Raw genomic sequence first — 15,629 nt, 5'->3', positions numbered from 1 at the left:
CCCTTAGCAATGGCACAAGCAACAGCCAAGAAGTTTCTACTCTTTAGCAACTGGCGTAGGCAAGGCCGCAAGGGACGGCTAGGCGAAGCCAAGACTGAGGCCTAGCCATGGAAAGAGTATCAAGAGCAACTTCAGAAACTGCAAGCTGCTTCTGGTGTGAGAGAACTGGCCATTAGCAAGGATGTTGCCCAGGGAACACCAGGATGTTTTACCATTCTGTGAGAGGCTTATCTTTATATATCTGTGGAAGGTCCAGGGTGGGAGAAAGAACTCTTTTCTGCTACAGGCAAATATGAATGTTGCAATTGGCAAACTTAACTAGCATTGAATATTCTTGCTGCTTCAAACCCTGGCTACTTCCTGCCAGGGGATGAATTTTGCCCCGTGTCAGGAGCAACTTGAGAAACTGCAAGCCACTTCTGGTGTGAGAGAACTGGCCATCAGCAAGGATGTTGCCCAGGGAACACCAGGATGTTTTACCATTCTGTGGGAGGCTTATCTTTATACATCTGTGGAAGGTACAGGGTGGAAGAAAGAACTCTTTTCTGCTTGAGGCAAGTGTGAATGTTGCAATTGGTCACCTTGATTAGCACTGAATAGCCTTGCAGTTCAAAGCCTGGGTTCTTCCTGCCTGGGGGAATCCTTTGTTGGGATGTGTTAACTAACCCCGATTGCTTTATGTCTGGAATTCCTCTGTTTTCTGAGTGGTGTTCTTCATTTACTGCCCTGATTTTAGAGTTTTTTAATACTGGTAGCCAGATTTTTAATAAAAGGGAGGAGGAGACACTGGGGTCGCTCCAGGAAAATAGCATGGCTCTCTATCCTTTCTTTCCCATTGAACAAGACTGGGTCACAGCAACACGTGGCCGGTACAGCTAGTAAATAAATAAATCTTGAGTCAAGACCACCACTTTCTATACCCTACTCAAAGGGCATAGCTAATTCCAAAACCTTCATATTACTTTAAAACCAAAGCACCGTAGAAGATGTGACAAAGTAAAGATCTCACCCTTCGAATAATAAAAGCATTTCTTAGTTCAGGTAGCGTTTTTTTATGGAGATATGACCAATGAACAGTGAAAAGTTTTCTTTTGTTTAACCCTGTAAACGTCAATGGATTTAAACTATTTTATGGGAATTAAGAGCAACATTAATAGCATAGCTGACCAGTGAACATGTGAAAAAAAAATTCTAGTTTAACGCCAATGGCTTCAAAAGAGCTCCTGCCCATAAATGAAATCTTGTTCAGGGCATATTTCAATTAATGAGACATTTTTGTACAAAACATGACTCCAACAACAGAACATGGTCTACCTTACACACCATTTAATTTTTTTAGAAAAAAACATACACAAAACCAGATGTTAGTTTCATGCAAGAGCTCACCTGGTATCAATTTAACCTAAAATGTTGCGTGTATATATGTATACCACTGGCTTTCTGAAACTAAAACAGATTTTATGTGGAAAAGGAAAAAGCATGTAGGACAAGGAGGATAACTATTTCTGTAAATAGGCTAAGGTATCTTTGAACTTCAATATTTGAATGCAGATTATTTGAAGAGGACAAGTACTGGGCACACGTGTGCCTCAGCCTGCTGCAAAACACATTGAAAATTTCAGCTGAAAAAATATTAGTTAGTTTGCTGTAATTCATTCAGTTTGGGATAAGAGTCAATAGACTTTACTAATAAATGTTTCTGTTTTACTTAAGATATACAGTCTAGGACGACACTGTGGGGATAATATATTTTAAAATAGGTTTGCAAATCTCTCAAGGAAAGAACTGGTTGTGTAACAATTAATGTACAGTTAACTGCTAATCAGCAGGCTGATGCTCATCCTGCCTTGAAAGAACCGAAAATCCTTTAAAATGTTCTATCATGTGTTTTGTCATGTTTTATATATAAACCCATAGGATGGCAAGCGAACATGCACAGGTAATAGATATAGTATAATGTATTTGTATTTTAGGGAGCCCCAGATGGCGCAGCGGGTTAAACGGCTGAGCAGCTGAATTTGCAGACCAAAAGATCGGAGGTTCGAATTTGGGGAGCGGAGTGAGCTCCCGCTGTCAGCCCTAGCTTCTGCCAACCTAGCAGTTCGAAACCATGCAAATGTGAGTAGATCAATAGGTACTGCTCTGGTGGGAAGGTAATAGCACTCAATGCAGTCATGCTGGCCACATGACTTTGGAGGTGTCTACGGACAACGCTGGCTCTTCGACTTAGAAATGGAGATGAGCACCAACCCCCAGAGTCAGACACAACTAGACTTAATGTCAGGGGAAAACCTTTACCATTTTATTTGTATTTTAGATACCTCAAAAGTGGTAATTGCAGAAGGAATCATCAGTAGATCTGGTGAATATTGCACCTTTATCAATATTTTGTCAAAGCAGCATTTAAAAGAAAAAAACCCAAAATAATAACAACTGGATATTCCTGTAAAATATTACCTTAGTTTTATAAAATGGAAAGCAGTTGAAAATTCAACTACTTTAGAATTTTGACCTGTCTTGAAGCAACCATATCTACCTTATAACTCTTGGCAACTCAATACTTACAGAGAAGACTTGGAGCTATACTACTCCTTGCACACGTATTTCAAACATTCCAGAAGTTCTTCAAAAATTAAAGCAAGATACAAATTCAAAGGAAACATGTTTACTGCAAGAGCATGTAGTTTCAATTTTAGCAACTTTTTGGTAAAATGTTTGATCACGGTCAAATCCAGCAGGACTTGCTACACAGCAGTTTTCACAAACTACTTGCTTCCTTTAACATCAACCTGTCGAAGGTTAACAGGAATTTCCAGCTTTCTGTGGAATGCTTGCTCTTCCCACATAAACTACCCCTGCATTGCTAAGGTTCAAAAATACACAGTATCACAGCTATTTACTTTCTCTAACTATAGACTTCTATTACAAGATCACTTCTGATATTAGTCATTCTATCCTAATGGCACAACTTGGTGAGTTTTATATTTAGCAACTGTTTTGTACTGACTACCAGTGATTCAAAACAGCTTATTCCATACAAAAGAGGAGAGACGGGTGACTTCAAAAAACCTGGCCATTAATGAAATGAGTAAACAGATTTGTTTTCAATGGTTGAAATCAAGGCTTTCAAGATTCATCCTGGCTTGGGCTGAAGTATCTGGGCTGGAGAATGGTGCAGCTCTGCATACACTCTCATCCGCCTAGACAGCATAGGCAGATGTTGGACTACAATTTGTCCTCTTAATTTACTATATTAGGCATGCGTGATGGGAACTAAAAGTCAGTAATGTCTGAATGGCCAAACATTCCCTACTCTTCCCCTTCAGCATAGAAGAGAACTGTAAGATCCAACGGAGCTCGCAAGATTCATTGCATTTGATATATATTTACTCAAGTTGAGGGGAATCCCAGGTGGTGCAATGGGTTAAACCAGTGGTTCTCAACCTGTGGGCCGTGGCTCAGCAGTAGGCCGTAGGGACAAAAATCTGGTTGTTGTGTGTTTTCTGGGCTGCATGGCCATGTTCCGGAAGTATTTTCCCTGATATTTCACCCACATCTATGGCAGGCATCTTCAGAGGTTGTCATATACCTCACAACCTCTGAGGATGCCTGATGTAGATGTGGGCGAAAGGTGAGGAGAGAATACTTATGGAACATGGCCATACAGCCCGGAAAACACACAACAGCCCTGCGATTCCAGCCATGAAAGCCTTCGACAACACAAAAATCTGGTCCACGAACCTCCTTCCTATTTATTTATTTTATTTCCACTCCTTTCTGCAGAGTTGACCATTGCATTGGATAGACCACATCAACTCTAGATCATTAAATATGGTTTTCTGTGGGCGAGCAGAGGGCAACTATTGGATGGCATATGTTCTGTATCAGAAACTAGAGCTGATGTGGTCTATCCAATGCAATTTTCTGAATCAGCACCCCAAATAACCAAACCAAATCCAAAGGTGACCAAAAACTGATTCATAACCCTTTTGGTACTAATGTTGGAGAGTGGTGCCTGGTCAAAGCGGTCCCTGATCAATGTGGTCCCTGTTCAACCGGTCCTTGGTCAAAGTGGTCCCTGGTCAAAAAAGGTTGGGAACCACTGGGCTACACCCTTGTGCTGGCAGGACTGCTGACCAACAGGTTAGTGGTTCGAACCCAGAAAGAGCAGGTTAGCTCCCTCTGACAGCTCCAGCTCCCCATGCGGGGACATGAGAAAGCCTCCCACAAAGACGGTAAAACATCAAAACATCTGGGCATCCCCTGGGCAATGTCCTTGAAGACAGCCAATTCTCTCACACCAGAAGCGACTTGCAGTTTCTCAAGTCACTCCTGACACACACACACACACAAACCCTCAAGTTGAGTTCATCACTGAAAAAATGCATCCTAGTTCAGAGATGGAGCCCCCGGTGGCATAGTAGATTAAACCCTTGTGCCAGCAGGACTGATGACTTGAAGGTTGGGTTGCTGACCTGAACGTTGCCGGTTTGAATCCAACCCGGAGAGAGCGCGGATGAGCTCCCTCTATCAGCTCCAGCTCCATGTGGGGACATGAAAGAAGTCTCCCACAAGGATGGTAAAAACATCATAAAAAATCTGTGCGTCCCCTTGCAGATGGCCAATTCTCTCACACAAAAAGTGACTTGCAGTTTCTCAAGTCACTCCTGACACGAAAAACAACTCAGAGATTGAATGAACAAAGCAAAAAAGATAGAATTAATGACCTCATTAATGTGGAAGCACAAATACATACCACCAGACATCGGTGGCAACAGATTCCGTTTTGACTACAAAAAGATTTAAGAAATTCTATATGTATTGCAAGCATCCTTTTCACTCCACATGTGTGTGATCCTGTTTGAAATACAGATGGCATAGCTCTGGTGGGAGGGAAGAATGTTGCTATTCAGAATGGTTCTGTATATCGTTTAGACCATCTCTTTAACTAATGCTATGGAAACCTATGTGAGACTGCAGCCTCCTTTTCTTACAAAAAAAAGAAAAGAAATGTAGAGTGTAACCTCATATAAAGCTGACAATTTTATTTGCAATACTAAAAGTGCATGTTATTCTACTGTACTAATATTTGAGAAATAACTTGTTTCACTGTTTTTCAACCACAAGCCTAGAGCTTGGAAAAATTACTTTTGTTGACTGCTACTCTCAGAATCTCTTAGGCCCCTTCCACACAGCTGTATAAAATCCACAGTGAACTGGATTATATGGCAGTGGAGACTCAGAAATCCCACTTCAAAGCAGATATTCTGGATCATATGGCTGTGTGAAAGGGCTCTTAGTCAGTATGAGCTTCTGGAAGGTGTAGTTTCAAAACAACTTCGGGCCATTCCACACAGTCATATAACCCAGGACTCTTCTAGACAGGCCCTGTATCCCAGGATCTGAACCCAGGTTTTCATCATACTGTTGCTTCAATAGTCAAGGTATATACAGTTAAGCAACAGCAGATGTGGGCCCCTTTTACACAGCTGTATAAAATCCACATTGAACTGGATTATATGACAATGTGGATTCAGATAATCCAGTTCAAAGCAGATATTGTGGATTATCTGCTTTGATATTCTAGGAGCCCTTCTATTCAGGAGCTATAGCCCAGGATCCAATCCCAGCTTTTTTGTTTATCCCAGATGCATTTTTAGATGATATTCTTTTCTTCCTATCCCCAAATGATGACTGAACTCAACTAGTACAGACATTTATTTATTTATTTAGCACCATTAGTGTACATGGTATTTTATATGAGTAGTTGACAATGGTTAATTTGACAGCTCTGTGCCCGAAGGCTTACAATCTAAAAAGACACAACAACAAACAAGAAAAAGGAGGTGGCAGTGGGGGAAGAGATTGAATCCAGGAGATGCTGGCTATTGTCCTCTCTTCCTGAGGCCAAAGCAGTAGTGATTGGGATGGAGAGAGGTCTTCCGTCATTTCAGATGATTCGGTCTGTGCATGAGATACGAAATAACACTGTATGGTAATCCTATAAACACCTACCGCAAAGTAAGTCCCACCAAGTTCAGTGGTATTCATTTTTCAATAAACATGTACAGGATCAAGTTGAATGTGGTACAAAAGAAGCAATATGGTACCTTATTCTCCCAACATCCGATAACTGTATCATCAGATAACATAGAAACCCTCCATGTAGCAGATTGAAAAGAAACTATTATTTGTGAAATTCAGATTAGTGCTGGTCAAAAAAGCAAACTGAAGTGGCAACAGTTACTTGGTTATGATTTACTGGTGCATAATGTATAAAGGAGTGCATTGTTACATGGCCAGTCCTATAAGAAAAATGAATTTCTGCAAAATCATTCAGCCAACATTTATTTGTGAATACATTTATGCTTCCATTCATATTCCAACTTTTAAGTGGGATGTGTGCATTCATTCATTCACATATTCATATTCCTTACAAGAGGGTTCACAATACGCATAAAAAACAATATATCCATACCTTTTTTTAAAAGACATTAGAATTCAATATGATGGGCCCTACAGATTTGCAGGAGGTTAAGTTCTGGGACTCCACACAAGTGGCCCATTAGGAGATACCAGGCTATGATTAAAAAGCAATGATGTCCATTCATTCTCATCAGCTCATCCACAGGCACATCACCATCATTTTGGGTATATCAGCTGCAGTGATCCATTGTTAGTTGAAACCATGGACTAGAAGCCTACAAATTGGGAGGGTTCAGTATACATTTTTTAGAAAAGACAGCGATCAAAATACTATGTCTGCTTTGAAGGAAACCACTGAGGGAGTCATAGGCAACATCTACTCTGTAGAATTAATGTAGTTTGACACTGCTTGAACTGTCATGACTCAATGGTATGGAATCCTGTGATTTGGGGCTGGTGAGGCACCAGAACTCTTTGGCAGAGAAGGTAATGAACATGTAAACTACAACTCCCATGATTCCATAGCTATGGCAGTTAAAGTCATGTCAAACTGCATTAATTCTGCAATATCGCTGCATTTATGGCAGTGGTTCTCAACCTTCCTAATACCATGACCCCTTAATACAGTTCCTCATATTTAGTGACCCCCAACCATAAAATTATTTTTGTTGCCACATCATAACTGTAATTTTGCTACTGTTATGAATTTTAACATAAATATCTGATATGCAGGATGTATTTTCATTCACTGGACCAAATTTGGCACAAATGCCTGATACACCCAAATTTGAATACTGGTGAGGTAGTGGGGGGGGGGAGAGAGAGTTGGTTATGTCATTTGGGAGTTGTAGTTGCTGGGATTTATAGTTAACCTACAATCAAAGAGCATTCTGAACTCCACCACCAATGTGTTTTCCAGTGGTCTTTGGTGACCCCTCTGACACCCCCCTTGCTACCCCACCAGGGGTCTCGACCTCCATGTTGAGAAACACTGATTTATGGAGAGCTCCAAGCAGAAGAAATTGACAGCTAAAGTATCACTACTGTGCAAGTTTACATTATTGAATACTATCAATCAAATAATCTGGATCCAAACCATTTACAGTTTAAAAATATTTTAAAGTAATTTTAAATTAACCACCAGCCAGAGTCACCGGTACAGATTCAATGTAATATTGTGAAATCACCATTGTTGGACAAGATCTCCAGGAGGCCAAGGTCTGAATTCCTCCTCAGCCGTGAAAACATGCTGAACGACCTTGGGCAAGACATGTTCTTTCAGCCTCAAAGGAAGGCAAAGGCAATCGCCCTCTGAATGAATCTTGCCTAGATAACCCTGTGACAAGGTTGCCTCATGTCAGGATCAGCTTGAAGGCACATAACGACAGCAGCAATCAAAAACAGCCATCAGTAGTCTAGTCTGTGTGTCATTGTGTTTATGCAACTGAAGCCAGGTCCACTTTCTCCAGATAAGATCTGGGACATTAGGAACAGGGCCTCTGGGGAGCGAGTATCAATGAACTCATGCAACTGCAACCTTGAAAACCACTCTGACAAGCAGTGAACCTATCTCAAAAAAATTTAAACCTCCATCTAGTGAACTAATTGGATGATTCTAGCAATGTGTTATGTGCAACCACCCAAGTCACTTTCTATATAAACCCCACTAAATCAAATAGGAGTACTAAATAGACATGCATAAGACTGTCATGTATATATTTTTTGCAAATAGAGGAACATCCAGACATGGCTTTTGAAGTATGGATTTATCTTGCTATCATTGGTGGCCAAACACTGCCATCCTCAATCTGCATTTTCTCATTGCCTCATCCTTCTTTTCACATAAAATCTATTCTGTCTCTTTTTTCCCCCAAGAAATTATTTTGCAGAAGCTGGGATTGGGGAGGGGGGATGAAGGCAGAACCAAGTGGAGAGTACTAGCAGGATCCTGCCACCTACCCATTATAACATTCTTTGACTTTGGGCAAGCTGCTGGCATGATGAAAGCTGAACAATACATTACCGGTGGGAGCGCTAAGTTGGTGAGAGAGGGAAAAACCAGACAGTCTGGAAATAACCTGCCAGTCTGTCTAGAAAGGGGTGGGAATTGTGCAGCTCTCCAAATATTGTTGGGTTGCTATTCCCTGCATAGTTTGTCTTTGTCCGTGCTGGTTAGGACTGCTGGAAGTTGCAGTCCAACCAGACTTGGAGGGCCACAAAATTTCTGTCCATGATCTCCAAGGTCCCTGTGTCTTCTTGCCCTTCTGCAGCAAGGAAAAAAATAATCCCACCAGTGTTTTGTTTTGACATTATGAAAGACATTATGAAAGAATGGTTTGTGTGTTGGATTACAACACTGGAGATCAAGATCTGAATCTTCACTTGACTGGGTGATCTTGGGTAAGTCACACACTCTAAGCCCCAGAAAACAAAACTGTAATAGGTTCGCTTTAGGTAAAGGTAAAGGTTGTCCCCTGACATTAAGTCTAGTCGTGTCCAACTCTGAGGGTTGGTGCTCATCTGCATTTCTAAGCCGAAGAGCTGCCGTTGTCCGTAGACACTTCCAAGGTCATTTGGCCAGCATGATTGCATGGACACACCAATACGTTCTCACTGGAGTGATATTGATCTACTCACATTTGAATGTTTTCAAACTGCTAGTTTGGCAGAAGCTGGGGCTAACTGCGGGAGCTCAGCCTGCTCCCTGGATTTGAACCGCTGATCTTTTGGTCAGCGAGTTCAGCAGCTCAGCGGTTTAATCCGTTGCACTACTGGGGGCTTCAAGATTAGCTTTAGGATCACTGTAAGTCAAAAGGGACTTGGAGGCACACAACAACAATATGCACACCCACATATCCACCTATCCACACAGAGAGGAATGCTACCCTTTTAAAAGTATTACTGTCTGAACAACTTGTGGTTGAGTACAGTTACTTTCCTTTTTTGCATATGTAAATAGACACACATATATATAAACACACACATAAGCAAGTTGACTAATAATATAAATAATAAATAAATAAACTTTATTTATATACCGCCCTATCTCCTCAAGGGACTCAGAGCGGTTTCCAACATTAAAAACATACAGTCAGTTAAAATACAGCAATTAAACATTAGACACAATAACAAATGTGCACAACAAATAATCATGAAAACACATAATCCACCATTTTAAACCTGATACCCCTTTGTATTACTGTGACTGAATGCAATCACTCCCTTTTGCGTGTGTTTGCATGCATGCATGCATGTATATATACACTCACACACATAAGCAAGTTGATACCCTTTTGAACTACTGTCAAAAGAATTTGTGGTGGAGAGCTTTTGCTGTCCCTTTTTTGCATATACTTTCACTCAAGCTCTGCCCATTTTTCCTTGCAAAGACTTTCTCCAGTTGGAAGATGTCCTCACAAAGGGTCTTTCTCACTCCCAACCCCTCTTTCTACCTCCTCACCCCATTTATTCCTACCTTTCTTTGTTCTCAAGGAGGGGGGAAGAAGAAAGGAAAGTAGGAAGCTAGAGAGAGAGCGTGATAGAGGAGGGAAGGAGAAGGAAGGAAAGAAAGGAAAAGGAAAATAGGATGAAAGGAATAAGGAGGGAGAGGGGGGGAACAAGGAATGGGGAAGGAAGGAAGGATGGAAGATTTGTTGTCGAAGGTATTCATGGCTGGAATCAATGGGTTCCTGTGACTTTTCCGGGCTGTATGGCCATGTTCCAGAAGCATTCTCTCCTGACCTTTCGTCTGTCTCTATGGCAGGCACACTCAGAGGTTCTGATGTCTGTTGGAAACTAAGCAAATGGGGGTTTTATATCTGTGGAATGTTCAGGGTGGAAGAAAGAACTCTTGTCTGTTGAAGGCAGCTGTGAATGTTGCAACTGGTCACCATGAAAATGAACAAAATCTGGCTACCAATATTTAAAAACCTCTAAAATAGCACAGTAAATAAAGAACAACACTCTGAAAACAGAGGAATTCTAGACATTAATCCATCAGTGCTGGCTCACACCTCCCAACAAAGGATTCCCCCAGGGAGGAAGCAGCCAGGCTTTGAAGCTGAAAGGCATTAAATGCTAATCAAGGAGGCCAATTGAAACATTCACAGCTGCCTCAGACAAGATTTCTTTCTCCCACTCTGAACATTCCACAGATATGTAAACCCCAACTGCCTGGTTTCTAACAGTCCTCACAGCCTCTGAGGATGCCTGCCATAGATGCAGGAGAAACATCAGGAAAGAATGCTTCTAGAACATGGCCATACAGCCCAGAAAACTCACAGCAACACAGAAGGAAGGAAGGTAGCTGGAATGTGTGCAAAGGAGAGCAACTGAAATGATCCAAGGGTCTGGAGAGCAAGCTCTATGAGGAGTGGTTTAAAGAGCTGGGCATGTTTAGCCAGCGGAAGAAAAGGCTGAGAGGAGACATGATGAGGGCCATGCCTAAATATGTGAGGAGAAGTCACAGGGAGGAGGGAGCAGACTTGTTTTCTGCTGCCCTGGAGACTAGGACATGGAACAACTGCTTCAAACTTCAGGAAAAGAGACTCCACCTGAACATTAAGAAGAAGAACTTCACTGTGAGAGCTGTTTATTTATTTATTTATAGCATTTATATTCCGCCCTTCTCACCCCGAAGGGGACTCAGGGCGGATCACATTACACATATAGGCAAACATTCAATGCCTTTTAACATAGGACAAAGACAAACAACATAGCTCCGAGCAGGCCTCGAACTCATGACCTCCTGGTCAGAGTGATTCATTGCAGTTAATTGCAGCTGGTTTGCTCTCCCGTCTGCGCCACAGCCCCGGGCTTGGCAGACAAGAGTTCTTTCTCCCACCCTGGACATTATTCCACAGATATGTAAACCTCACTTGCATAGTTTTCCAACAGACCTCACAACCTCTGAGGATGCTTGCCATAGATGTGGGCAAAAACATCAGGAGAGAATGCTTCTGGAACATGGTCATACAGGCCAGACAACTCACAGCAACCCTATTATTATTATTATTATTATTATTATTATTATTAAATTGTGAAATCAGGGTCCTTTAATCCTATCACTCTGCTGGGAACACCTGTAATGAGAGGGGGGAGAGAATGTCCATCCCACAGCAGCTCTGTCCCCTGAAAAAGGTTGCTCCTTCTCCTGCCCTTTCCAGTGGAATATGGATTCTATGAAGGAAGGAAGGAGCCACTTCTGAATGCATTTTGAGTCCAGCCGTGGCTTCAGCCTTCCGTCTGGACGCCTCTCCCGTTGCCTCATCACACTAGAGCATGAATCCACTTAAATCCGGTTTCTGCCTCCTGCAGAACTCTAAGGCTGGTAGTTTGGTGAGGCCCAGGACTTGTCTGGCTAAGGTGTTTAAAGCCCCCGTGGCGAAGTGGATTAAAGTGTTGTGACTTGAAGGTTGGGTTGCTGACATGAAGGCTGCCAAGGTTCGAATCCCACCCGGGGAGAGCACGGATGAGCTCCCTCTATCAGCTCCAGCTCCATGCGGGGACATGAGAGAAGCCTCCCACAAGGATGGTAAAACATCAAAACATCTGGGCGTCCCCTTGCAGACGGCCAATTCTCTCACACCAGAAGCAACTCAGGTTGCTCCTGACGCGGAAAAAAAGCCCCCTCCCTAAAGTGGAGCCAAGCTCTGGTGTGATGAGGTCCCTGCAGAAGCGCCTGAGAGCGGAGAGGCGGCCGAGGGCGCCCCCTGGAGGCAGCATGGAGCGAAAAGACTGGTGCGGATGAGAAACCGCTCCGCTTAGCAGCCATCTACACAGACCATGGGATGCAGTTTCCAATCGGTCTTGAAGAAAGCGATTTCACCGTGCATAGGAAACCCTGGGGGGCTAATTGGGGTCCAGGTGGTGGTGACACTGTCGCGCAGAGCCCTGGTGGGCATTGGGGGCTTCCTTTGGCGTGCTCTTGGGGGAGTTTGTTGTTGTCCGACGGGCGCAGTTTGCAGCGGGGAAAGCGGGGCGGGGAAACGGGGCATGATGGGGGGTGGGCTTACCTTTTCCCCGGTGACGACGTGGAGGCCCTCCCGGACCTTGGCGAAGGAGCCCTCGCCCAGCTTCCTGCCGATCAGGTAGTTGCCCACGCGCTTGGTGTGCGGGAACTCGCGGAGGCGCTCCCGGGAGGCGGCGGCGTTGACCCAGGCGGCCAGGAAGGGGCCCTCGGGGCCCGGCGGGGGCGTGGTGGGCTCCCCGTCCACGAAACTGCCCGCGGGGGGCTCGGCCAGCAGACCCTCGGCCGCCGCCGCCGGCATCCTGCGCTGCGAGAGACTCCTTTGGAGAGAGACGCGCCTCTCTGCTCCTGCTGCAACTCCCCGCAAAGTCGCTCCACGTGGGGAGACCCGGCTGATAAGGCACCTCGGGGACTCCTCGCAGCCTCTTTCTTGGAGGGAGAGCGAAAGGCAACGCGCGCTCCTTGCAAGTCTCCTCGCAAGACCCCAAAAGCCCCGCGCAGGCAGGCGAAGGAGGCAAAAGCTCACGTTGAACAGGGCGCCTGAGCCAGCTCCCGCAGCTCAATTGTCTCCAGCCTCCCCGCCAGCCCATTGGCTGCCTGCCCCGCGTCGGAGCTGCCCGTCAGCGCTGGCCCCGCCTCCTCTGCTCTCGCCCCTCCCTCCATGGAGCCCCCCGCCCCGGCTGCGCGCCTCTCTGAGGCTCCCTTTCCACGCAGGGCTTCGGGGAGACGCCGCCTTGGCAGTCCTTCGGTCCCATCTCTTCTGGGAACACGTGTAATGAGAGGGGAAGCGAAGGGGGGGGGGGTACCCATCCCTCCGCAGCTCTGTCCCCTGAAAAATGTTGCTCAAGGAACAGGGAAGGCACCGCAGACTAACTCAGCCAGGGAAGTCAGCCATAGCGGAGCACTTGATGAACCCACCTGGACACAGTTCTCTATGTTATTTGAGAACACAGACATGCTGGACCACTCTCACAGCCACCCAGTCAGACTACACAGAGAAGCCATTGAAATCCTTGCCAGCTAACACCTCCCAAGATAAGATTCCCCCAGGAAGGAAACAGCCAAGCTTTGAAGCTGAAAGGCTATTCAGTGCTAATCAAGGTGCCCAACTGCAACATTCACACCTGCCTCAAGCAGGCAAGAGTTCTTTCTGCCACCCTGGACCTTCCACAGATTTATAAACCCCACTTGCCTAGTTTCCAGCAGACCTACCACCTGCCATAGATGCCTGCCATAGATATGGATGGAAGGTCAGGAGAAAATGCTTCCAGAACATGGCCATACAGCCCAGAAAACTCATAGCATGCCAATGATTCTGGCCATGAAAGCCTTCGACGACACAAATCCATTACATTGTTTCTCATTCTTAACCAATATTAAAATATACACTAATTATGAATTCTATTTGTTGTCCTTCAATGAAACAATGTGTCACCTTTCAATTAAATTTTTAAAAAAACTGTTGTCTGAGATAGCCATCACACTGTGCCTGGTGGTAGGTTTGCCTCTGCAAATCCTAGTTCTGTATCAGTTGACTATGAAACTATTCCATTTCTCTGTTCACATAGTTCGATTGCATCTCATGCTATGAAAATGTTAGAAACCCTCTTCTGGTGGCCTCTGCATAGAGAAATGTTTTAAAGCAGCCTCCACGTGACAAAGGTAACATCTGAGCCCTCGGATCTGTAAACGGATGCAGATTTGCCAACTATATTTTGCTCTTCTGAGACCATTGATATTCTTCATGAGTTTACCTAGCACAAAATTGTTCTGGTTCGATTTTTTGGCGAGTCATATTCCCCCCCTCCCCCCCCCCCCTCAAACTGTATTATGGAATAGTCTGGAGTGGTTTAAAATACAGTTAAAATCAAGGATACTGTGTGTGTGTGTGTGTGTGTGTGTGTGTGTGCATCTAACACAATTTGTCAAGGTGCCATTGTGAATTGATTTTTTAAAAATAACCCCCCCCCCGCCCAAGATGTTGAGTACATAAAATGGAAACTGCAGCTGTAAATAAAAATAATATATAATAAAAAGGCAGGGTACTTCTTTTCTTTAAGCTGCCAAGGCAACTGGGTTTTCAGTTCCACTTTGTTAACAACAAGGAAAAGGAGGGGGGCCTTTATGCTTTCATGGGCAGAGAGCTGTCACGATCTGAGCTCCGGAGCACATTCCACCAGGAAAAGCAGCACAAGCAACGTGAAGGGCTTTCCAGCACAAAAGGTGCCTGAGAAGAAGAAGAAAAAAAGCCTTGCTGCATTAATATCATCAGAAGAGGCATGAAAGAAAAAGGGGGGGGGGGAGAGGGGGAGAGAAATCCAAGCTTTGCTGGGAAGGAGGCTGACACTGCTTTGGATGTCCCAATTAAAAAGATGAGGCAACACCTTTGAGAATTTCAGAATCGAGCTATTGCAGAGGCATAGTTGGAAGAGACTACAAGGCTCATCCAGTCCAACCCCATCAGAGATTTGAGAAGGGGAAAGTCCCAAGCTTTGCTGGAAAGGAAGCGGGGCGGGAGGAAGTCTGCCACTGTTTTGGATGTCCCAGTTAAATAAGGTGCATTTAATGTCTCTTATTATAGAGGTCAAAGAGGCCACAAGGGCCACCCTGTCCAATCCCCTGCCATGCAGGAAAATGCAGGGGTTTCAATATTGCTTATTGATGGAAAATACAGGGCTTTCGATATTGAGAAAAGTACAGGGATTTTGATATTGCTTATTGATGGAAGAATACCGAGGAAAGCGTAGGGCATTTCCAACCCCCTGCCATGCAGGAAAATGCAGGGCTTTCAATATTGCTTATTGATGGAAAATATAGGGCTTTCAATATCTAGAAAAGTACAGGGCTTTCAATATTGCTTACTGATGGGGAATGCAGGGCTTTCAATAGTGAGGAAAGTGCTTATTGCTTATTGATGCTCATTGAGGGGATTTTGGCTTGAGCACCCGATCCATATTCCACTTGAAAGGGCAGGAAAATGAGCAACATTGTGTTGTCAAAGGCTTTCATGGCTGGAATCACTGGCTTGCCGTGAGTTTTCCGGGCTATATGGCCAAGTTCCAGAAGCATTCTCTCCTGATGTTTCACCCACATCTATGGCAGGCATCCTCAGAGGTGGTGAGGTCTGTTGGAAAGTAGTCAAATGGGGTTTATATATGTGTGGAAAGTCCAGGATGGGAGAAATAAATCTTGTCTGTCTGAGGCAGGTGTGACTGTTGCAATTGATCACCTTGAT

At 44.3% G+C, this 15,629-nt stretch overlaps 1 protein-coding gene across 1 annotated transcript in view; it reads right to left on the bottom strand.

The window, feature by feature from the left end:
* Positions 1-12,954, bottom strand: part of hunk (hormonally up-regulated Neu-associated kinase) — a 70,572-nt gene extending 57,618 nt beyond the window's left edge. Inside the window, exon 1 of the mRNA XM_003219039.4 lies at positions 12,441-12,954. Within this exon, the coding sequence (XP_003219087.1) occupies positions 12,441-12,695 (255 nt within the window). The 5' untranslated portion in view covers positions 12,696-12,954. The remainder of the gene's footprint in view (positions 1-12,440) is intronic.
* Between the last annotated feature and the right edge of the window lie 2,675 nt (positions 12,955-15,629).

Source organism: Anolis carolinensis, chromosome 3 (assembly GCF_035594765.1).
Source record: "Anolis carolinensis isolate JA03-04 chromosome 3, rAnoCar3.1.pri, whole genome shotgun sequence".
NCBI lineage: Eukaryota > Metazoa > Chordata > Lepidosauria > Squamata > Dactyloidae > Anolis > Anolis carolinensis.
The sequence above is the reverse complement of the archived record's forward strand: the minus strand, read 5'-3'. Positions and strand labels throughout refer to the sequence as shown.